Source organism: Benincasa hispida, chromosome 10 (genome assembly GCF_027475165.1).
Source record: "Benincasa hispida cultivar pf3 chromosome 10, pf3_genome.v1.1, whole genome shotgun sequence".
Taxonomy (NCBI): Eukaryota; Viridiplantae; Streptophyta; class Magnoliopsida; order Cucurbitales; family Cucurbitaceae; genus Benincasa; species Benincasa hispida.
In genome coordinates, this window is record NC_143487.1 from 56,356,368 (window position 1) to 56,380,730 (window position 24,363).

Below are 24,363 nucleotides of genomic sequence, written 5' to 3' on the forward strand. Positions count from 1 at the left end.
TTTTCAAAAAGTTATGAAAATTTCATTGCCTTAAAAAGGATTAAATTCCTCTTATGGGAAATTTGTTACTCTTGCCTCAGTACCATGGATCGACTACAAGCAAGATGGACGTGGATTTCTCTCTCCATCTTGGTGTTGCCTTTGTCAGGATAGCTCTGGATCAGTAAACCACCTCTTCATACACTGCTGAATTTTCTCATGCTATATGGACATACATTTTCAGTGCTTTTAGATGGCACTTGGCTCCCCCACACGACACTATGAACTGGATCAGTTTAATGTTTTTGGACCACTTGTTCAAGGGTCACAATGCTAACTTATGGATTGGCTTCACTTGTGCGGTTTAGTCGAAGATTTGGGAAGAGAGGAACGATCACATTTTCAAAACCAGAACGAAGACAACCAAGGAATTCTTGAATCTTCTATTTTTATTGCTCTGTTTTGGTGTAAAGATTATCAATCCCTCAAAGATCACAACTTAGATTTTATTGTTGCAAATTGGTCCTATCTTTTGTACTCCCTTTGATAGGGATTTTTTTTCCTTTTTCTTTTTTTAAATATCTATATCTATCTATCTATCTATCTATCTATATATATATCCTTTTGATTATTTCATACATCAATGAATTGATTATTATAAAAAGAACACTGAAACACACAAAATACCTGACCTCATAACATGTACTACCATCCCCTTTATACAGATTCTACATTCTGTCTACGTACTCCTGGCCCCCACCTTAGAACTTATTCTCTTAACTAACATGTCGAGGGTGTATCTTCCTTTTACCCCTTTTCATTCTGAATGGTAATCAGGGGCCTCACATGTGACTAGTTTACTGTGGTACTTCCTATTCGGAGATCCAAAAATAGCTTAACGAAATGATAAGCACACATTTTCTAATTGATGTAAGATTGCTTTTTGTCACGTGCACACAATTTGATGATGCAGAAAAACATAGAAGCTTTCTTCTTTTTGTAAGTGTGCCATCTTCTTAAACTTTATGTCCAACCTGTTGTTACGTTATTACAGCATCTGTTTTGAAAGAAAAGCTTTCATCCTTGGGTGCGTCTGGAATATTGGCTGATCATCAACTTCAAGCGCAGCTGCAAGAACATCATCTGAAAGGGTGAGCCTGTGCCTTTTGTACTTGATTGAAAAAAAGGGGAAAAGGCTAGGATCTACTTTACTTGTTTTTTTTTCTTTTCTCTTTTTGGGTCTTTGATCTTGATCTATCTTGAAGCTGAACGTAAACATTTGAATTGGATTTTTAAAAATCTGTTAGGTTATAATTAAGAACCAGGTTTTTATTAATGAAAGGGGAACTCAAGTGGTGAAGAGTTGGTGAAGGGTACTTCAAGGTACCATTACATTTTCATTGATTAAATGGATAGGTATGGCACAGTACCTTAGTGGTCATTTTTAAAATAATAAATACTCTCTCTCTCTTCCTCCCCTGTGTTTTTATAAAAATTTATTGGGGGAAGCTAGATTAAAAGAAGTCTCAAATAGTTGTTGAGTTCTTTCCTTCATTAATGTTTGCATGCCTTTTTTTAACAAGAAGCTAGATGAAAATAAAGAAAAATGTTCAAGGAAGGAGTACAAAAAAAAAAAAGTATTAGAAGAGCCAGAAAAAAGAGGAAGAACAGAGCAGAACGGCTTAGAAGATCTTGACAAGCCAAAGAGCCGAAGCAACAAAAACTGCTCTCATCAAGCTGCAAGAGCTGCATCAAGATGCTGCCAAGAAGAAAAGAACATCAAGAAACCTTTGATGAAAGTCAAAAAATAAAAGAAAATGCCCATCTTCAGTATGCAAGATCATTCTTGTTAAAAGAAACCACCAAAAAGAAAGCAACTTAAACTGAAAAGAGCCAAAAAGCAAAGGAGCAACATTAACTTTCTCAATCAGAACCTTCTCATGCATGCTAACCTCCAGTAATTGGACTGAAACACACTACCCACTAGTTAAACTGAAAATATGAAGGCGTTCTAGTTCAAACAAATATCTTGTAGAGAATAATTAGAGAAAACCTTAAAATGCGAATACCATGAGGAGGCAAGAAAATGAGCTGAATCCAAACAAATAGACCAAGAAAGGGATTTTTCATGAAAAACCTGCTGATTTCTTTCAAACCAAATCTCAGAAAGAAGAGCTTCAACTGCATTATACCACAAAATCTATGAACTACTTGCCAAACAAGAACCCATCAAAATCTGAAGAGAGAATTTTTCTTCATTTCATCCCTCTTTTTTGAGTGTTTGCATGGCTTAAAGTTAACACTAGTGGTTACTTCTTGGAGATCATTTTTGTAATCTACTATAAGTGGATGGGTTTTCTCCTTTTTGTAATCCCATTCCTCAATGAAATAAACCAAAAAAAAAAAAAGAAAAAAAAAGAAAAAAAGAAAAAAAGAAAAGAAAAGAAAAGAAAAGAAAAGAAAAGAAAAGGAAAAAGAAGAGGAAGAAGGAGAAGGAGAAGAAGGAGAATAAAACTTAACACTTGTGGTATTTCTATACTTATGACCTTTTTGGGTTTATCCAACGTTTATCTTTTTTGGTCAAAGTTATTTTTTTTTTGTTTCTCTTTTATAGGAAACAGAAACCCAAGTTAGTAACCAAAGTTGGTCAAACTTTTGATACTCAAAGTTATTTTGAACTGAGGATTCTTGAATAACTTTCTGATTATTTTATTTTCCATTTTGGGCAGCCATAGTTCACTTACTATATCAGACATTGCTCGGAAGGCTTTCCTCCACAGTGTAGGTTACATCCTTATTTGTGGGTTTTACATGTTATAGAGATTTTGGTTTCTATCTGCAACTTTTAAGTTTAAGTTAAATGTGAAAGTTTGTTCTAGAAAGTGTAAAGGTCTCTGATGAGGGTTTTTTTTATCCAAAATCTTGGAATTTTGTATGTCCTCTTCAGAATTGATATGTTTTTCAATTCAACTCTTCTGTTTATTTTTCCTTGTATTTAAAGAACTATTATATCTTTCTTGTATTATTTTCTAGCATTTTATGGAAGGCCATGCAAAAAATGCTCCTATTTCTCGGTTACCTATCATCACAATTTTAGATTCTAAACATCATTTGAAGGATGTTCCAGTTTGTCAGGTATTTTTTTCCAGTGCAATGCTTGTATTGTAAGGATTTTCATTTATATTGTGTTTTGTGGGATGTCTAACATTATTGTATAAAATGACAGCCCTTTCATTTGGAGTTGAATTTCTTCAGTAAAGAAAACCGAGTTCTTCATTATCCTGTTAGGGCTTTTTATGTAGATGGTCAAAACCTCATGGCATATAATCTATGCTCCGGTTCGGATAGCATCTATAAGAAACTTTATACATCGGTAATATTTTGACTAATGTATTCTCAATCATTATTACGTAGTCTTCATTTTATCCAAATCAAAAGGTGGTTTGCTGAAGGCTTTTAATATTGAGAAAAATTTTATCTTGTAGATTCCAGGGAATGTTGAATTTCATCCGAAGTTCATTGTTCATAGTACAAAGCAGCGTCTATTTCTTGTAACTTATGAGTTTAGTGGGGCCACAAATGAAGTTGTACTCTATTGGGAAAATACTGATTCTCCAACAGCAAACAGTAAATGTACCACAGTCAAAGGTATGCCTTTATATGTTCAATTTGTTTCAGTGCATTATGATAAATTCATGAGAAACACAGGCATGATTGGGAACATAATTGGCATTCTTTGCATAATTGGAGTCCCTTCTTAGTTGGGCTTCTTTTTGTGGGCTTGGTTTTTTGTATGTCTGTGCTTGTATCCTTTCATTTTTTTTTTCTAATGAAAGTGGTTGTTTCTATAAAAAAATAATTGAATCACTATATTTTTGGTGTCCTTAGGTCGAGATGCTGCTTTTATTGGGCCCAATGAGAATCAGTTTGCTATTCTAGATGACGATAAGACTGGACTTGCTTTATATATACTACCAGGAGCAAAGACTTCACAAGAGAATGACAATGAAAAAGTTCTTGAAGACAACCACAGTGCAGATACTAATAACAATTCTATCCGTGGACCTATGCCATTTTTATTTGAAACTGAAGTGGATCGTATCTTTCCTACTCCATTAGGTAAATGTGTACACATTATCTATTAATCTATTCATGTTTTATTCTATTAAATTAGTGCCGAATGCTGCATTATGCTGATAGATTAATTCATTGCATTTGTAGAATCAACATTGATGTTTTCATCACATGGGGACCAGATTGGCTTGGCAAAACTGGTTCAGGGACATCGAAATTCGACAGCTGATGGTAACTATATACCAACGAAGGGTGAGGGGAGAAAGTCAATTAAGCTGAGAGTAAATGAGATTGTACTTCAGGTAAGAACTGTGCAAGAGAAGTAAGAACTTGTTGTTATGTGAGGAATTATCTAAGCATTTTTCTTTCTGCTTTTGGTATTAGTATGAAAGGGGCAGCAAAGGAGAATACTTTCAGTTATTTTGTTTAAATGGTACATGTACACACATACATGTGGCATATCATTTAAATTGGACATGGGGATGATGAAGAAAAAGGGTTATCCTAAAAAAAGTATGACACACCTACAAGGACTGGGTGCATTGGAATCCATTTTAAATATGAGAATGACCAAGAAAAATGCACAAAAAGAATTTGAAACCAATTTCAGGAGTTGAGGAAAAGCATCCTGAACAAAACAAGAGCAACAAGATATTAGAGTACATGCTATTGAAGTACAAAGTCGATGTTAATAGAGTTATTTAAGAACTCTCCAACTGGTGCGTAGAGTAATTAGAGAGTAGTTATAAAGATATTATATTTCGCCAGTTGAGACACTAAGTAGGAGCAGGAAGAGAAATGAAGTCCCAGAGGCCATCTCAGGAAATTTTTTGGCATTAAAAAAATGATGGAAAAGGTTAGATCCCGAATTACAAAGTTGTACTCATAAGAATGGGAGAAAGCAATGGTTGGGAATGGTAAACACGTAAAGTGAAGGGATGTTTGTGGGGAAAATGCGGGTGTTGTGATTTTGTGGGGACCATTAGGTTTCAGGTAATTATTGTTTTTTGTATGGGGTTGTTATTAGAAGGCTTATTAAGGTCTTGAGGGTGAGGGGGAGAGTATCTTTTTGCATTTGCTAAATTTGTAGCTCTTGAAACACCCTTGGTTTTGCAAAATCAGTAAATATCTAATTCGAGACTTATCATTTTGGTATTAGGGTACCGTTCTTGGTGGAGGAAAGATGGACAACGGAGTGTAATGTTGGAAGAGATGATAGCAATGATGCAAGAAAGTATGGGAAGAGGGACAAACGAGTGTAACCTTATCATTTTGGTATTAGAGTATGGAAAGATGCAAGAAAGTAGGAAAGACGGACAGCAGAGTGAAACTCTCTGGTTTTGCCAATTCAGTAAATATCTAATTCAAAACTTATCATTTTGGTATTAGAGTATCGTTCTTAGTTGGAGGAAAGATGGACAACAGTGTAACCTTGTAAGAGATGATAGCAACAATGCAAAAACGTATGAGTACTAGGAGAGGATTGATTTGAGGTTGGAAACAGTCCTATAGGGAATGGAAAAAAGAATTGATCGAAAGGTTATAGCAGTGCAACTTGGAGTGGATGTGAAAATTGCTAATCAGTTTTTGCTAGTGAGAAAGGAGATTAGTCATACATTTTGGAGGCTAGCCAGATGATTGAGCAAAAAAGGCTATAGTGCCTCGAAGAATGGTCAAGAAGGGGTGGAACATTAGTGGAAGGTCGAAGCTTCGATTCCTCAAAGAGAACTCGAACCGATAACGGAAAGCAACCCCTTGAAGTGGAAACAAGGGAGGAGGTATATATCGACACATGCAGTGAGGCAACTAACACGGTCACATTGTATGAAGTCCCATTGTTCGCCACGTGGTTGAGGAAATTAGTGGTGCCAATTTTCAAGGGAGAAGATGAAGAAGACCCCTACAGTTGGCCACATCATGTAGAATGGTATTTTGTTGTGAATTGTTTGATGGTGGAGGACAAACTGGATGCAGAGGTATTGTGTTTGAAGGGGGAAGTCCTTGATTGGCACCAATGGGAGGATGCTAAAACGTTGATCACAATGTGGACCGAATTTCACAAGCAATTGTTGGCGCAATTTTTGTCGGCAAAAGAAGAATACAGACGCTTCCAATTCCTAACGCCAACTCAAGAGACATTGTAATAGACCTACTAGCTATTACCGATGGTCTAAGCAACTATTGACATCATTGAAGGATGTTTCCAAATTAGCCCTTAAAAGTAAGTTCGTGAGTTGGTTGAAAGAAGATATCCAAACTGAGATGCATATGTTCAAGCTTGTGGGCCTTAAGGAAAGATGACCATGACCCAACCCAGTTGATAATGTATAGAATTGATTTTTTTTAATAGTAGGACCCACAAACTCCTTGGGCCAAACGAAAAGTACAGTTCACAATTCCTACTTCTCAAACTCCTTGGCCAAACACACCCCTATAGATTTGTACAGAAGGCTAGTAAGACTTTGAGAGAGCTGGTTCCTTAGTCAGAGTAAACGTCTAGTGTCATCCTGTGGTAGATCATTGGTTATTTGGTTAATCCATAGCAATACTTGTAAAATAAAACATAACCATTTTATTTCAATCATAGCAATTGACAACAATACTAACTAGCCATTTTTTTATATTCATTAGTGGTGGTCCTCTTGGGATAGGGATGTAATTTAGAGATCTTCTTTTGTATAGGGATGTGATGAGGGTGCTATAGATGTGTCAACCTAGTTGAGATATCTGGATGCACCTACTGATCCTATGTTTCTATGTTATTGTAATTTTGCTCTTTTGTATCATTGTATTTTTTGCCTCTTTTCATTTCATCAATGAAAAGGTCTTATTTTGTCCCCCCAAAAAAAAAATAATAAAAAAAAAGATAAGGAAACTACAACTTTAAAGTAGTTATCTAGATCTAAAACTCTAAGCCTTGTTAGATGGAGAATGAAGTAGAAATTTTAATATCTTATAAAATCCTAATGCTTGATACCATTATAAGAAAGGGGCAGCAAAGGAAGTACGCTGTCTTTCTCCCAGTCATTAGATTAGGTACATCAAAAAACCGCCACATAGCAAGTCCCCCAACAAAAAAGAAGCTCTCTCCTTTCTCCTTTCCCCTTCAGTCTCTTACCCTTTCCTCCGACCTTCTTCTTCCTCCCGTCCGGCCACATTCCTAACAATTCCGATTTTCCTCATCTTTCTTACTTCTAGCTAGAGTTTTCTGGAATTATGGAAGTAAAAAGTTGCATTATTTTGGATCATTTCTTCTGTATGTGGCAAGATGGTTGCGGTTTCTTTGTGGAAGATATGAAAAGTGGTCTGAAGATATTCTTCTCAATGGCTATGGCACAATGACTTGATTTCAGCATGTAAAGGTTATTGAATGGTCCGACTTGAACGAGTTGATCAAAGTGTTATTCGATTGTCAAAGTTTTGTAATAATGAAAGTTGTTGTGGAGTGTGCGGTATGGCCTTCAACAGGAGGGAAGAAGAATATTCCCTTATGGAGATGGCAAGAACTCGAAGAAATGGTTAGTTTCTGTATCAACAGACCCTTCGCTTCCCTTATCTGCAGATGAGTTGCAACATTTGATTATCTGGGAAAAGTTTGATTATGAGGCTAAGGTTAGTAAGAGGAATGTTGTGGAACCAAATTCTGTTTTGAAAAGGAAAAATATACAGAAGTTCTCCGTGGTTCAACTTTCAAGCATTCCCATGTCAGTCATTCAACATTTTGAGTTAAGAAGGAATTAGAAGTTTTAAACTTGAACTTGAATTCCTTGTTCGTGGTGTCTAGATTACTTGCTCACTGTTCATGGTCGGATGTCAAGATTGCTTTGGAGGAGTGCTTCGGACTCGAGTTTCAATCAATCCATTTATGGATGATAAAGCACTATTGAAAGTTGATATTGATCCAAATTTATTCAAGAATATTAGTAGATGGAAGTTATTTGGCAAACTTCATTTGAAAGGGGCTGCTTGGTCAGACAGAGCATTTTTCTAGACCAGACTTGGTTTATAGTTATGGCAGATGGATTCGTATCAAGAATTTACCCCTAGCATACTGGAAAAGCTTGGTTTTTGATGCAATTGGGCAACAATTTAGGAGGTTTGATAAGCATTTCCTCCCAAACTCTTAATTGTCTGGATTGTTCCTCAGCTATTATTCAAGTTGAAACGAATGTGGTTTTATCCCAGCTTCAATGAGTATATAAAAGATTTAAATCTTGGAGACTTTACCATCACTTTTGAAGCATTAGGAGCTCCAAAAATTCAGGATTTGAAGTGTTAAAAAAAAAAACGAAAGATTAGGTACATTACATTATATACCTATACACCAACGTGCAACATGCACTTTGTTCCTCTCTTTCTCCTTCTGGATCTAATGTTAATTTAATTAAAGACAATGTACAGAACGTATCCCTTGCATATTCATTCTTTTGATTCCGGTGGAGATTTTGAAATTAGTTTGAATAGAGTGGAGTCTGAAGCATTTTTGGAAGAAAGAGTGTTTGAAGAGCCTGATCTTCTGGACTCATTTGTTGATGCTTTTGAGACGTTACTTCAGGATGATGTCCAAGATAATTTGATTGTGGCTTCTTAACCTTTGTTGCCAGTTATTATTCCTTCCTCAGTTCCTTCAAGGTTTTCATCTTTAATTAAGGCTTGTGGTTTACAACTCAAAGAAATTCACCCTCTCTCCCCTCTCGTAAAGTTCTAAGGAGTTGAGGCAACTTGTTTTGCTAATGAAAGTTTGATTTTTGCTTCAAATATTAGAGATTGTGGGTGTTCTTTCTTTGGAGGTGCTTTATAAAGGGTAGCTGGTTGCTTGTTCACTAGTTTTGGAAGTCTTACCTGGTGGCGGTTTAATATTACTTAGACTCAGTGTCGTTCTCTTGTTGGAAGATTGTAGAGTGTTAGGAGAAGGGTGTTTATTTTTATTTTTATTTATTATTTTTTTTTTCAAGTTTCTTGGCATTAGTTCATCAAAAGTCTTTTTGAGATTTTTAGTTTGTGCATCATTAAACAGTTTTCAGTTTACTCTTTGTTGGTCTTTTGTTGGTTGGTGGTCTTTTTTTTGGGTTTCTTTCGTAGTTTTGTAGTGGCTTTTGTTTTTTCAGCAGCTGAAGCAGGCTTGTAGGTCGAAGTTGTTTAAAATTTTCTCTCTATTTGGTTGTGTTTGTAGATAGGATCTTTCCTTTTTAACTCCTTGTGCGAGTTTATATCTCCTAAACATTTAATCTTTTTCATTATATCATTGAGAAGTTGTTTCTTGTTTTTTTAAAAAATATTATATACATGTATTATCTATTCACATGAGATTTATATTTTGATAGGATGCATTTTTACATAGTTGGAAACTCTCTCTTTAGAGAGGTTGTTGTGGGTTTGATTTTTTGTATGCCCTTGTATTATCATCTTTTTCAATGAAAACAGCTGTTTCTATTTAAAAAAAAAAAAGAATATTTAAGGAAAAATTCTATACTATATAGAATAATTAAAAGATTACAAATTAGCTAATAAACTGAGTGTGCTAAAGTAACAGTTATAACATATACTACCACACCTGATAATTGCATCGTTGTGCCTGGGCTGTGAGGGCTCTCCCCCCCACACTAAAATTTAACTAAAAAAATATTAGTTAAATGAATTTGTTTGATATATATTTTGTCACGAGGTTTATTATCTTCTAATGAGCAATCAACTTTTGAAAAATTTATTCTTCTGGGGACCAATCATTTTTAGGATGTTCATGGAAAAATCAACCATTTTGCTTTTGCAGGTTCACTGGCAAGAAACTCTTAGAGGGCTTGTTGCTGGAGTACTAACCACCCAGAGAGTGCTTATGGTTTCAGCTGATCTTGATATACTGGCAAGGAGTTATGCAAAATTTGATAAAGGAATTCCTTCAATATCCTTGACATTAGTTGATTAGCTTTTCTTTGTTTACCTATTAGGATAAAGACAAAATTGTACATCTGAGTTCATTTTTATTTTTTGTTTTGGGAATATATCAAACCTGTTTTTGGCGAGCTGTATAATTTAAAACTAAGTTAAAAGTTTGATAATTAGTGGGAAAATAATGTTGAAGGGCAGCTTGTATTTAACTCAGTTCTGCAACTCTTAGGAAATGTGTACCATTATAAATAATACTAACCAGTACTCCGTTATATTCTGGAAACAGGAGTTAGGCTTTTTATAACGCTTAGAACTTTGTCCACAAATTGCGACCTTTTCTGATCAAAAGCTTGTTGAAACACTTAACTAATGTGCACTATCGATCCCTGCTGTGGATTGGACCTGCACTCGTTTTTTCTACAGCAACAGCGATTAGTGTGCTTGGCTGGGATGGAAAGGTGAGGACCATTCTTTCAATCAGTATGCCTTATGCAGGTGCGTTTCACAATCTAGGCGTTGATTTTCTTTCTTCCGACTGTATATTTCTTCCATTTACTGTATTTATAATGTATAATGTATTTATCTATGATTTATGACATAACCAGAAATATTGTATTTTTCTTATATATGTCTGACCAGAAAGGTGCTACTTCCGTGCAGTTCTTGTCGGTGCTTTGAATGATCGCTTATTGCTTGCAAATCCAACAGAGATAAATCCCAGACAGAAGAAGGGCGTGGAGATAAGGAGTTGTCTTGTTGGACTTCTTGAACCTCTTCTTATTGGTTTTGCTACAATGCAACAACGATTTGAGCAGAAGCTTGATCTTTCAGAAATATTATATCAAATCACATCAAGGTTTTCTTCTTTGCAGCTGCAGATTTTTTAGTTTTGCGGAATATGCAGTCTTCTTGGTTTGGATCCTTAATAAGATCTTATAAGCACTATGTTTTTTCTAATGGATCTTTTATTATCTTATCTGTGTTGAATTCATCTGAAGTTATGAAACCTGACTTGTAATGTTACTCCATGAAGATTTGACAGCTTGCGTATCACTCCAAGGTCTCTTGATATTTTAGCTGGTGGTCCTCCTGTCTGTGGAGACCTTGCAGTGTCCTTGTCCCAAGCTGGTCCACAGTTTACGCAGGTGAGTGATGGATAATGTTGTGCTCTCACCCTATTGTACTTTCCAAACCTGTCTCTTTTAATTATTTTTATTATTAATTGAAATCTCTCTCTCCATCTGTTGCTCAATGAATTCAGGTGTTGCGGGGTATATATGCTATTAAAGCTCTTCGTTTTTCTACTGCTTTATCTGTTTTAAAGGATGAATTCTTACGATCTAGAGATTACCCAAGATGCCCTCCAACCTCTCATTTGTTCCATCGGTTTCGGCAGTTGGGTTACGCATGTATAAAGTATGCAGATAAGATCACACTTCCCTTTTGGTTTTCTTTGTTGTGATCTTCAATATCGATTCAATACCTCAAAATTCATTGTTTCTTAGTACTGAGTGTGCTTTGGCATTCCTCCCTTTTGATTTTCATATTTATCCTATTGTTTGAATTAATTTTCTTACTGGGAGGGCTTGGTCGCTTTTGGTCATATGCTGCTTTAAATGCTTCTTAAAAAAATCTAGTGAGTTGTGGTTCCCTGATTCCTTTATTGGAACTTGTGAAAGTTCCTTCTGGCTGCTATTGTCTCTTTTTATTTTTCTTCTCTCCCTCTGGGAGATTGTATCTCTTAACAATTTTCTTCCTAGAAAAGTTTTTATTTATTTATTATTTTTTTTTAATTTTTAAATCTGACTGAGTTAAGCTTGCAGGTTTGGTCAATTCGATAGTGCCAAAGAAACTTTTGAAGTTATAGGAGACAATGAAAGCATACTTGATTTATTTATCTGCCACCTTAACCCCAGTGCATTGCGGCGTTTAGCTCAAAAATTGGAAGAGGATGGCACAGATTCTGAACTGAGGCGATATTGTGAGCGAATTTTAAGGGTCCGATCTACAGGATGGACACAAGGCATTTTTGCAAATTTTGCTGCCGAGAGCATGGTTCCCAAAGGTCCAGAATGGGGTGGTGGAAACTGGGAAATCAAAACTCCCACCAACTTGAAGGCTATACCACAATGGGAACTGGCTGCAGAAGTGACGCCATATATGAAAACAGATGATGGTTCTATTCCTTCGATTGTGGCGGATCATATCGGTGTTTACCTTGGCTCAGTTAAAGGTAGAGGCAGTATTGTTGAAGTAGTAAGTGAGGACAGCCTGGTCAAATCTTTTACACCGGCTGGTGGAAATGTTGACAAGGCCACTGGGCTTCAAACACCCTTAGCAAAATCCATTTCTAATAAATCCAAGGTATCTTCTGATGGCGAGTCAAAGGATAATTTGATGGGTCTGGAATCTCTTATGAAACAATCTTCTAGTTCAGCCTCTGCAGATGAACAGGCTAAAGCAGAAGAAGAGTTCAAGAAAACGATGTATGGTACTGCTAATGATGGTAGCAGCAGTGATGAAGAGAATGTTTCAAAAACACGAAAGCTGCACATTAGAATACGAGATAAACCAGTTACATCTCCAACAGTTGATGTGAAAAAGATTAAAGAAGCTACGATGCAATTTAAACTCGGGGAAGGATTTGGTCCACCCATTAGCAGAACAAAGTCATTGACTGGCAGCACCCAGGACCTTGTGCAAAACTTATCTCAACCTCCTGCTACAACTGCTTTAACAGCTCCAATTGTTTCTGCCGCCCCCGTTGATCCTTTTGGTACAGATTCAATGATGCAACCTGCACCAGTCCTACAGCCTTCTACCCAGGGCACGACTGCCGGAGTTGCGGCCAGACCCATTCCAGAGGACTTTTTCCAAAATACAATTCCTTCTCTTCAGATTGCAGCTTCCCTTCCTCCTCCTGGAACTTACCTTTCACAGTTAGATCCAGCTTCCCGTGGAGTTGAGAGCAACAAGATCTCTTCCAACCAGGCCAATGCACCTGAAGTTAATGTTGGCCTTCCAGATGGTGGTGTTCCCCCTCAAGCCTCTCAGCAACCGGCTGTACCATTCGAATCAATTGGACTACCTGATGGTGGTGTACCACCACAATCCTTGGGTCAGCCCATTGCCATGCTGCCTTCAGTTCAGCCAGTTCAACCAGCTCAGCCTTCACTTCCTTCTCAGCCTATTGATCTCAGTGTCCTAGGAGTTCCAAATTCTGTTGATTCTGGAAAGCTGCCTCCACCTCAAGCAACTTCTGTGCGACCTGGACAGGTTCACGAATCCTTTTGTATCAACTGGTGTATAAATGCTCAACTATTTGCAATGCCGTCATGCCTCTCTCTAGCTCTAAAGTAACGTTTAATTTTGTCTTAATTTCTTTCTCTATCATTTTCAACCTTAATTTCTTCATGCAGGTTCCCCGTGGTGCTGCTGCTTCCGTATGCTTCAAGACTGGGTTAGCGCATCTAGAGCAGAATCATCTTTCAGATGCTTTGTCTTGTTTTGATGAAGCTTTTCTGGCACTTGCCAAAGACCATTCTCGAGGAGCTGATATTAAAGCTCAAGCAACCATATGTGCTCAGTACAAGATAGCTGTGACTCTTCTTCAGGTAATGATTTCTGAGGTCCTTCAGTAGTACACTAATTGTTTTCTAGCTATTGATGTTTTGCCAAGTAGAAAATAAAAGCAAATATCTTATGAATCAAATATCTTCAGCAGTACAATTGTTTTCTAGCATCCCAGACCTTGGTTGTATAAGAATTGCATTTTCTGCAGGAAATTGGACGATTACAAAAGGTACAAGGACCAAGCGCACTCAGTGCCAAAGATGAGATGGGCAGACTATCACGCCATTTAGGTTCTTTGCCTCTTCTGGCAAAGCATCGGATAAATTGCATTCGAACTGCCATAAAACGGAATATGGAGGTTCAAAATTTCGCCTATTCTAAACAGATGCTTGAACTTCTCTTCTCCAAAGCTCCTGCAAGCAAGCAAGATGAGTTAAGGAGCCTCATTGACATGTGTGTTCAAAGGGGTTTGATGAACAAGTCCATCGATCCACAGGAAGATCCCTCGATGTTTTGTGCAGCCACCCTCAGCCGATTGTCAACGATTGGTTATGATGTATGCGACCTCTGTGGTGCTAAATTTTCAGCTCTAACGTCTCCTGGATGCATAATCTGTGGCATGGGAAGCATAAAAAGATCAGATGCTCTTGCAGAACCTGTACCTTCACCGTTTGGCTAAACCAATTTGGCACTGCTTCAAAGATGAACGTTCATGGTTTTGGCCATTAGTGAGTTTGCTTGCATATTCCCCAACAAATCCCCAACACGGCTGAACAGAATACATTTGAAGAACTGATCGAGTTGTTGTATTATATTATATAGTTTGTATGTTTGTATGTGGGTTTCTTCTTTTCCCTTCCCTCCATTTTTTGGCCTCTATTGGGATCGTTTGTTTTAATATAAGTTCCTTCCATGTAATTTCTTTGTAGTAAATGATTGGTAGCATTGGCTCAGTTTTGTACATTTCATTTACTCTAGTGAGACTAAAGCCTATTATTAAATGTTTTCCCCCTCTATTAGCTTTTTGGGTTGGATTTGGGGTCTTAAGGAATACGAACACTTTAAATTATTTATGGTATGTATACAAAAGTGTTACGTAAAATTTTTATGAAAACCCATCATTGTTCAACCTTTTGTATGTGCCAACCAAAACATTTCTGAACTAAAAAGGGAAATTACCTTCAGTATGTTTTCAACCATTGATGCATTTTGTTTCGAATGATTTTAAAATGTAACCTTTTTAAGTCTTAGAATTTTTAAGAATTAAGTAAACTTTGAGAGAAAAATGCACTTTTAAGTTTCTCTACCAATCTCTCGCCTTCCCTCTGTTCTTAGTTTAACGAATTATGCCCTGATCTGTTTCTCATAATTATTCCCCTCTGCTCTTCCAATCTCACTGTTTTCGTATTATCAAAGCCACCAAAACACAAAGCACCCATCAAACTACTGAATTCTAAGCACAGAGGGAGATGTAATGAAGAAGTGTGGAGAAATTGCAGAGATTGCAGTCATGGAGGTGGTTGCTAGTGTACAACAAGCAGGACGCTGCGACGGCGACAAGTTGTGATTGGTGGTGGATAGATGGGCGTTGATAATTGGTGGGATGCAATGGCGACTAGTGGACGGTGACAGTGGCATAAGGATTGAGGAAGAAGGTAATCTGGTTGAATTCGAGACTATTTATAATATACCAATCCACATTAACACATAATGGTCAGGTCATTATTTCATTAAATTAAGGTTAAAGTCAAATATTATTTATGGGTGTTTCTGAAGATAAAGTCTTTAAAGACGTTTTCTTATCTTTAAAGTATTTTGATTTTCATGAAGTGTTTAGTTTTCAAGAACTTGAGAGTTTTCTGATTGTTTGAGAATTCTCACTAAGTTTTACTTGGAGGTATAATTTTTTTATAATAGTCGAGACCTTTTTTTTTTTTTTTTTTTTTTTTTATTGCATAAATGGCTGAAACAAGAGATATCTGAACCATTGCAAAGATATCTGAACCAAATGCTAAATATGTAAAAAAAATTTTGTTAATTAAATCAAATAACATTAGCCTGTATTCAAATTCTAAAACAAGATAAGATCGTAAATTTCTAAGATCTTCTAATTTTGATTACTAATTCTGAAAATTAATCTTTGTAATTTTGAAAATGTCATTTTTGTCTAATCGATTTCCAGTGAGACTTGTAACTAATGAATACAATTACCATGCAACTGCAACCAGGATGGCACCATTGAATGGGAGCTAACGTGGAATTCGTTTTTTGTTAGCTTAGTTTGTAATAGAAAAATATGAATATGAAAAATAGTTTGACCATTACGTTAACAACAATAAATTTGTAATTTTCTGGGAGAAAATATAACCAACAAAATAGAAAAAAGATATGTACACTCTAATATGCTTATTTCAAAAAGTGAATAAGTTCAATAAGTTAAGAATTTGACATTGGAGAATGACTTACTTTTCTTGAAGCTATAATGATAATGTATTTATAGTAGTAGATGACCTAGATATTATCCCTGATAGAATTTCAAAACTACACTAGGATAACCCTTTAGCTTAACCGATCGGGGCATGCAATGGACATGCCCCATTTTGCATTTTGTTAGGCTCATTCTTGTAATGGGATGATGCTTTTGGTTGGGGCATGTCCCATAAAATATTTTGTTAAGCTCAATCTCGACCTAAGACCCAAGACCGAGCACGTTGACGTGGGCCAAAGGCCCAATCCAACCTCCTCTGCTAATTTTGGTCCTAAGTTGTTTTTGGCCTGAATCTTGTTATTTTTTTTTGGTCTTGTTGCTTTTGTTTATGTTATGTTGATCGCCCCTTTCGTCCAAAATTACTCAACAATAAGCTTAATCAAGGGTTAGATTTTCATAATTTCATTCTTATTATTTTAATTTAGAGAAATTTTCACAGGTAGAAAAAATATCAAACTATTTACAGAAATAATAATAAAAAAAAACATTGATAGACACTAATAGACTTCTATCAATATCTATCAGTGATAGATTTATAAAAGTTTCTATCACTATAGTATCAATGGTAGACTTCTATCAGTTTCTATCATTGATAGACACTGATAAACTTTTATCAGTCTCTATCAATGATAAATTTCTCTATTAGTTTCTATCATTGATAGACTTTCTATTAGCGTCTATCACTGATAGACTTGTATAAGTTTCTATCATTGATAGTATCAATGATAGAATTCTAGTAGTTTCTATCACTAATAGACACTGATATTCTAACAGTGTCTATCAATGATAGACTTGTGTCAGTTTATATCACTGATAAACGCAGCGTCTATCTGTGATAGACATTGATAACAATGTCTACCACAACTATTCAAAAGCAACAAAACTCAAATCTAGCATCCAACTTCATGAGTGAATCAATTTAATACCAAAACTTAATGGGTGTTCAAGAACCAAACAAAATTAATCCAAAACGCCCCAAATCTTATCCATTACGGTAAAAAATTTGGTAAACTCTAACGCTGGTGGCGAAAAGACAGTAACGATGAAGATTGGGTTGCATGGATCTAAGAGTTAGAGGAAGAGAGAGTAAATCAGGTAGAGAGAGAAAAATCGACTCACTGCGACGACATACAACCAGATTTGCGATGTAGACCTAAACAAACGGTTAGACATGAGTGCAGTAGCTGTTGAACGTTAGAGTGTGAGGGTTAGAGAGAGACCGAAATCAGACCGAAGAAGAAGAAGATAGTACATGGGTTAGAGAGAGAGACCGAGATCGAACCAAAAAAGAAGAAGAAGAAGAAAAAAGGGGAAAGATGGAGAAGAGAGAAGATGATTAAATTTTGTAATTAGTTCCTCTTAATTTTTTATTTTTGAAAATCACACTTTAATTTATGTGCATGGCCTCACTTTCCGAAGTAAATTAAAGTGGGATGGTTTTGAACTTTATCTAAAGTTAATATCAATTATCAAAACCCTTTAATACAACAAAAGGAAAGGCAAATAATTTCCAATAATACAACAAAATGGTACACTCTTTCGTCAAGAAAAAGGAAAAGAAATTAATGATACAAAATATATATATCATAGGCGGATCATTGGTGGGGTTACGATGTTGATCTTTGTTCAAATACTAATTTGTCTAGCATGATAATAAAATTTGATTTTATTGACTTCTCCAAAATATATAATAATGACATTTTATTTTTGGTATTACACTTCAAATTTTATTATTAATCATGGCTGTCTATAATTAATAATTTCTATTTTGATTTATAGATGGCACCAAAATGATAGACAATGAGTAGTTTTCATAATGATATTTCATAGAATTTATTTTTCTTTATAATAATAATAATAATTGTTTTGATAATGTGGTTGAAAAGTGAATTCTATGTATATAACTGGATGACATGAGAATATTTCGAAGGAAAATATTTAGATGCACTCGAACTATACCTATTTTATATGTAATCTAAGTTACACCTAATATAAAATTACCTTTTATAAAAGAAAAATAAAAATTTTCTTAATTTTTTTGTGTGGTAAAAAAGTAGAGAGCACAAGACTTAGATGTAGTCTAAGATGCACCTAATCATTATCCTTTTGACAAAAAACTGCATACCGAAATGAAGTTAATTATTTTTTCATAGACTACTTTTTCTTCATTAACCTCTTTTCTTTAATGCATATAATTTTTTTTTTTTTAAAAAAAGAAGAAAAAATAGGTCCTATTTATTATAAATTTTCTTATAATTTATAATCGTTTTTTTTTTTTAAAAAGATTTTATTAACATGGAATGATAATATTGGGCAAGACTTGAGCGTTCAAAATATTTTAACTTATAAGTGAGATTATTCACATTAATTAACAATTGACTTATGTTTAGATGGGTTATTTCCATTATCGATTAATTTATAACCTACAAACTTTATCTATTATTTAAAACATTATGACATTTTTTAATTCTTAATCAATAAAATTTAGAAATCTAATTCCAAAGTGTTCATTTGAACAAAACGGATGGATTCTTCACTGTAGAGACTCATTATCTACTGCCTAACTCTACAAAAAATCTTCCCAACAATCTTGAAGAGATCGTAGGTTCAATGAGAGCTTAGAAAAAGTTGAACTGCCTAAGAATATTAAGTGCATCATATTAAATTTTTTAGAGGCCGCTGTTCATTTCGTGAGTTTCACATTAACTTGAAGGATGAATTCATATTTTTATAAAAAAAAAATTGATAAAAATGTATAAAATAAGTATTGATTTAAATATATTTTTATTAATATCCACAAGGTTTAAAATATTGATGTCAACGGAAATTTTAAGGTCTCTATTTTATAAAATTGTTGATGATGACGACTTGATGAATGTTTCTGAAAAAATTATTAAAAAAAATTCAAAACAAATATTTATATTTACAAATTACACTTTTTAACTAAGTTAGAATATTTTTTATATTTTTTACTTACATCATATTTCACAATTCACATTATAGGGGCATTTTGGTTCTTACTTTTAATTTTATATTTCATGGATTTTATTTTTTACAATATAATAGAAACACTAGTTCACTACTCACATGAAATAATTGCACAAGTAACTCAACATTTGAGCTCAAAGTAGATTATGTCCCACTTTATAAAATTAATTTTTCTTTTACGTTTTGCTTACACCATATCAACATGAAATTACAAAAGTGGATCATTGTGCATGTGAGTTAGGATCTCACTCTCGTTGCTCATTCTTGCTCTCACATCTCGTTTTTTCTCTGACATGATGATTAAATGTAAGCACTCTTTCTTCTTACTCTCACTCTTTGCTCTTGCAAGAGTAAGAGTGAGAGCGAAAAACTCAGGGTAATACAAGAGAGCAAGAGTGATAAACTAAAAGTGAGAATTGATAAAGGGAAGACAGAGAGAAATGAGGAAGAAACGAGAGTGAGGGTGAGAAACAAGAAGCAAAGGCAGAATCAATAGTCCAATGATGACATCAACAAAAGGTCATATAACATTAATTTTTAAGGTAAGTCAAATTTTTTTTTTTTTTTTGGCATAAGTATGGAAATTCCAAAATCGATGTAAAATCAAGAAGGTAGAATTTCGATGGAATTATCAACATCTAACTTTTAAAGGGAAGCTAAAAAGTATTCAAAACTATTCTTACACAAAGGCATACTTTGCAAGCCCCACATCCAAGTATAATTTGCGATTATGGTACAAAGTAACAATCAATTGAAACTTGCAACTTCAAAGCATCTAAGCTCTTCTCTACAGCTTCACGGTTGGTTGGTGTCTTAGTTTTCTTGGATGAACTAACAATTTTGGTGGTTTTCTTTTCTGGAGAAACTTTATCTCTCACATAACAAGAAGAAAACTGATTTTCCTTTGAAGGTGAATTGGATTTCCAAGAGCTTTGCTGGGCATTCAAGAGCCTAGCAGAATAATTCCCTGGTTGAAGTCGATATGTCGTCGGTGTTGGTGAACTGATCAGCTCATCTGAAACTAAAGATTTTGATTGATCGTACTGTAAACTTCTCATTGAGATACTCTCAACTGCGTCGACAAAGATAGCTTCTTGATAAAGATGTTGTCGAAAATTCACAATGCGTTCTGAAAGCCAAACAATTTCTTCTTCGAGAACAGCTACTTCAGCAAGAAGCTCAAGTGTCTGCAAGCACAAGAATGCAATATAACATCATGAACATGCATATCTTACCACATGTTGAGGATCTCACTTTGAAAAGAATTCATAGATCTCACAATGTTTACAAGATAATGAGTTATTTCTTGAGAATTTTATATGGATGACTCTTTTTTAGGGGGTCCAAATGAAAAAGACCTATTGTTTTGAAAACTAAGTCCTAGTTTGGTAACCATTTGGTTTTTTTTTTTTTTTTTTTTGAAAATTAAGCCTATAAATACTACTTTTACCTCCAAATTTATTCATTTGTTATTACTTCTTATCAATGGTTTAAAAAACCAAACCAAAATTTGAAAACAAAAAAATAGCTTTTAAGGACTTGTTTTTGTTTTTGGAATTTGGCTAAGAATTTAACTATTGTACTTAAAAATATACAAACTATTGTAAGAAATGAGGAGAAAATAGACTTAATATTAAAAAACTAAAAATAAAAAAGAAATGATTATCAGATGTTACTTAAGTTTTTTTGACATTTTGTTTGCGTTATTTGGAATTACTGTAACAATTCCTTAATGCCCAATTCTCGCTATTGACTCTCGCTCCTCTCAATACTTACTCTTGCTCTCGATGATTCAACACTTTTCTTTTTGCCCTTGTTCTCGTTACTTATTCTCACTTATTGCTTCATGTATTTTAAATTTGAAAAGACATTTCATTTAATCTTTCTTGTATCGTTTCGTTTCATTTTTTTCTTCTTGATAGCCACTCTTGCTCTTGAGAACGAATAACAAGAGCAAAAACATGAGTCATTGAGAGCGAGAATGAGTAACGAGAGGAGTGAGAGTTAGTAGTGAGACTCGGTTGTCCATGACTACTATGCTTGCTTCAAAGGATTATTAGGCTAATTTCACCATGGTAAAAAAACTTAATTTTCTAAAAGGGGGATTTTTCATTTTGACCTCTTTTAAGGGCTATCCATACAAAAATTAGAATAGGACAAAAAAATAGTAGAACGAAAGAGACAACATCTTAGAAGTATCCAAAAAATCAAGCGACTCACAATCTATGAATTGATTTTAAAGATATGTAAAGGCTAAATAGAAAGAGCTAAAGAGAAAGAGAGTTACCGATGGAGGAAGATAAGGAGGAAGACGAGGCAAAGCTCCTAAAGGTCTAGTGAAAGCTCTCTTCAAAGCTCTGTGAACATTCTCTTCATGTCTCAACTTCTTCTTCAGCTTATCAACCTGTCAAATATGCAGAGTATAACAGAAAAAAGAACATTTGATTAAAAAAACCAAAACAAAATTTGGGTTGATCCCCAAAAATAGAGAAAAAGAAGGAAAATCAAATAATACATCTTGAAGCAATGCCATTTTCTTCTCTCTGTTCAATCCTGGTCTATTATTGATCTTGATTCCACCTTTTTCATCAACCATCTCTGTTTTCATTTCCTCCTGCTATCACAAGAAACAAGTTCAATCTTGCAACAAATTTAATACCCTTTTGTTTCTGTTTAATTTCCCTTGAGAGCTTACTTTGTCAAGAATCGACGGTTTCTGTATCTGAAATTGAATGTTGGCTCGAACTTTGGCATTCATTTTTTCTCACAACTCTGTCAAAGAAAAACAGAGTAAGAATTAATCAAACAGAGCTTACAAGAAAACAAGAATGGAAAACAGAGAGTGGCCCATTTTCGATTACTTGATAAAGATCTCGAATAGAGTGAAAGAAGAATCAAGCGAAAACAAAAATTCCCAGAAAATGGCAAGAATCAGAAGAAGAAACCCAGATGAAGAAGAGTATAGAGAGAAAGAGAGTATTAGAAATTGGAGGAGAGAAGACAAGTGGGAAGAACTGTTGTCGTCTGCTCTGTTTTCTTCTGTTGATCGCATAAACGCACACTCATTCATTCACTCACTCTTTGGATTTTTCTAAAGTTCTTTCCAATTTGTTGCGTATCAAACAAACAGAGCAAAAAGGTGAGGCCGCTTCCAAGTGGTTTTTTAACATTACTTTTGCCTTAGGTTTTGCTTTGTACCTCAATTATACTTTGCCAAGTTTTTTTCTTTTCTTTTTTTTTTCCCCAATTTTTGTAAGTATTAAACTTTTTCATATTTATTTTAGGAAAATACATATTTTCGGAAAAATTTGTACGGATAACCTCTTTTCGGGACCCAACTGAAATTTGACCAAAGTTTAGAAAACTAATGACACTCATTTGATCCCAGAAAATGCGAGGGGTCGGCACTCTCATGAAATCTAGTTCCTTCCAATCCCTTCTTTGATCTTTTTTCCTCATCAATTTTGCAATTTTTCTTTGTTTTTTCACTTCATGGTTGGCTTTTTGCTCTTACTTGTCGTTCTCGCTTCTTGGTCTCGCTCTTGCTCTTTTCTCTCGCTTTTTTGATTTTTTTTAATTAGGTAACTTTTTTCCTTTCGTGGTTGGATTCTTCCTCTTGCTTCTCCCTCGCGCTTCTTCCTCTTGTTCCTTGATCTTACTCTCTCCTTAATCTTGCTTCTTGGTCCTGCGTTGATTCACACTCCATCTTCCATGGGTTTAGATTGCAGGGAGGGATGTTGTAGAACAAAGAAGGAAGGAAAAAATTGGCGACACCTTGCATACAAATCAAAGGGAAAAATCCTAAGGGGCATTTGGATCGAGGAAATGGGATGGGAATAAGCGTGAGAATGAGTAAAGAATACCTATACCCTTGTTATGTACAAGTTTTGAAGTTTTAGGCGTGAGAATAAGCTATTCCCATGCATGGGATATACCCATCCAAAAATATGCATTTTCTTGATATATGAATTTATTCTTTTATTTTATATTATTAAAATTATTTAATATGTGAATATTAAATTTATAATTTAGAAAATTATATTTAAATTTTAAATTATAATATTTAGATTTAACTACTCTAGGTTCATAAATAAATAAATTATATATATAATACACCAAAGAGTCGATGCATTAATACTATTAATTCACTAATAAATTATTTATGTAGTTCATTAATTATCATTATGATTAATATTTTATGAGATTATTTTTAATAATTATAATTAGTTTGTCATTGATTAATTATAATGCATTATTTTTAAATCACAAAATATTGTATTTATTTTTTTCAAACTGATTTTGATTGTATTATTAATTAATATATCATAATTGTATGAATTCATCAAATTAATATATTAATCAAGTAACTTTAATTATAAATTACTTATTACAAATATTTGTAATTAATAATTTAATTAATGTTATTAGTTGGTAGTTAAATAATTAATTTTACTCAAAACTTTGAATTGAATTTATTGTTTATCATTAATCTATCAAAATTTTATAGAAGCGTCCATGATTAATTTTGTAAATTATAAAGCTAATATGTTACCATAAAATTTTGATAATATTCTCATGTACAACCAAACATAGTCATTCTTGATTTTTTATTCACAAGTATTCTTAATTCTTGGTTATCTTTAAAACCTTAAACCAAATGGGCCCTACGACTTTAAAAGCTAGGTCATTTTAGTAATTTTATCTTATGTTGACGTAAGCAAAAGATAAAAAAGAAAACATAGGTTTTTAAAACAGAGGTTAGATCTCATTTGAGCATCCAAAACTTGGGCATTGGTGCCATTTTCTCATCTTCTTTGGCCCTAAAGTTTTGGGTCTAGTTCTCATTTGACCCCTAAATTTTAAAATATTACCCTTTTAGGTTTGGAGCTTGATTTTGATTTAGCCTCTAGGTTTCAAAGTATTACAATCTTATTATTATTATTTTTGATAACACAATCTTATTATTATTATTTTTGATAACACAATCTTATTACTTTTGGGTTGGGTTTTTCTTTGCACCTCAATTATACTTTGCCAAATCATTTTTCTTTTTGGTTGGTTTATAAACTTTCATGAAAATAACAATTTAGTATCTAAATTTTTACTTGATAATGATTTAGTCTCTCTTTTTAAATTTGTAAAAATTTGGTCTATAAACTTTAATAAGCAATAATTTAGTTCTTATACTTTGAAACTTGTAGCAATTTAGTTCTATGCAAAAATTTTCATCAAAACTATATTTCAATTTTATTACATAACAACTCAGTTTTTAAATTTTGTTAATAATTTGATTTTTCATCAATTTATCAATGTATAAGAAATATCATTAAATCATCGTAATATTTTTCATGAAAGGGGGAAAATTATAACGCTTG

At 34.1% G+C, this 24,363-nt stretch overlaps 2 protein-coding genes across 6 annotated transcripts in view; one reads left to right on the forward strand and one right to left on the reverse strand.

Annotated features, from left to right (window-relative positions):
• The window catches only part of LOC120088266 (Transducin/WD40 repeat-like superfamily protein), a 31,206-nt gene extending 16,693 nt beyond the window's left edge, over positions 1-14,513 (forward strand). For both annotated transcript variants that reach the window (XM_039045420.2, XM_039045421.2), the window contains 15 exons: positions 1,034-1,130; positions 2,709-2,760; positions 3,013-3,114; positions 3,206-3,352; positions 3,465-3,627; positions 3,868-4,098; positions 4,201-4,355; positions 9,824-9,952; positions 10,317-10,434; positions 10,600-10,795; positions 10,973-11,084; positions 11,201-11,355; positions 11,763-13,215; positions 13,359-13,553; positions 13,721-14,513. In XM_039045420.2, coding sequence (XP_038901348.1) covers positions 1,034-1,130; positions 2,709-2,760; positions 3,013-3,114; positions 3,206-3,352; positions 3,465-3,627; positions 3,868-4,098; positions 4,201-4,355; positions 9,824-9,952; positions 10,317-10,434; positions 10,600-10,795; positions 10,973-11,084; positions 11,201-11,355; positions 11,763-13,215; positions 13,359-13,553; positions 13,721-14,191 — 3,776 coding nt within the window. In that variant the 3' untranslated portion in view covers positions 14,192-14,513. The remainder of the gene's footprint in view (positions 1-1,033; positions 1,131-2,708; positions 2,761-3,012; positions 3,115-3,205; positions 3,353-3,464; positions 3,628-3,867; positions 4,099-4,200; positions 4,356-9,823; positions 9,953-10,316; positions 10,435-10,599; positions 10,796-10,972; positions 11,085-11,200; positions 11,356-11,762; positions 13,216-13,358; positions 13,554-13,720) is intronic.
• Positions 14,514-19,586: 5,073 nt separating this feature from the next.
• On the reverse strand, positions 19,587-22,823 carry LOC120087970 (uncharacterized). 4 transcript variants are annotated; one of them, XM_039044997.2, is made up of 5 exons: positions 22,503-22,823; positions 21,684-21,760; positions 21,504-21,602; positions 21,276-21,392; positions 19,587-20,175 (listed from the first exon to the last, which is right to left on the reverse strand). In XM_039044997.2, exons 2-5 carry the CDS (start codon positions 21,744-21,746, stop codon positions 19,717-19,719), a joined length of 738 nt encoding a protein of 245 aa, XP_038900925.1. In that variant the 5' UTR covers positions 21,747-21,760; positions 22,503-22,823; the 3' UTR covers positions 19,587-19,716. The 4 variants fall into 4 exon arrangements, with proteins under 4 accessions (XP_038900925.1, XP_038900922.1, XP_038900923.1 ...); XM_039044994.2 differs by having other exon boundaries at positions 21,504-21,605; positions 22,503-22,518; XM_039044995.2 differs by lacking the exon at positions 22,503-22,823 and adding an exon at positions 21,850-22,165.
• Positions 22,824-24,363: the final 1,540 nt, after the last annotated feature.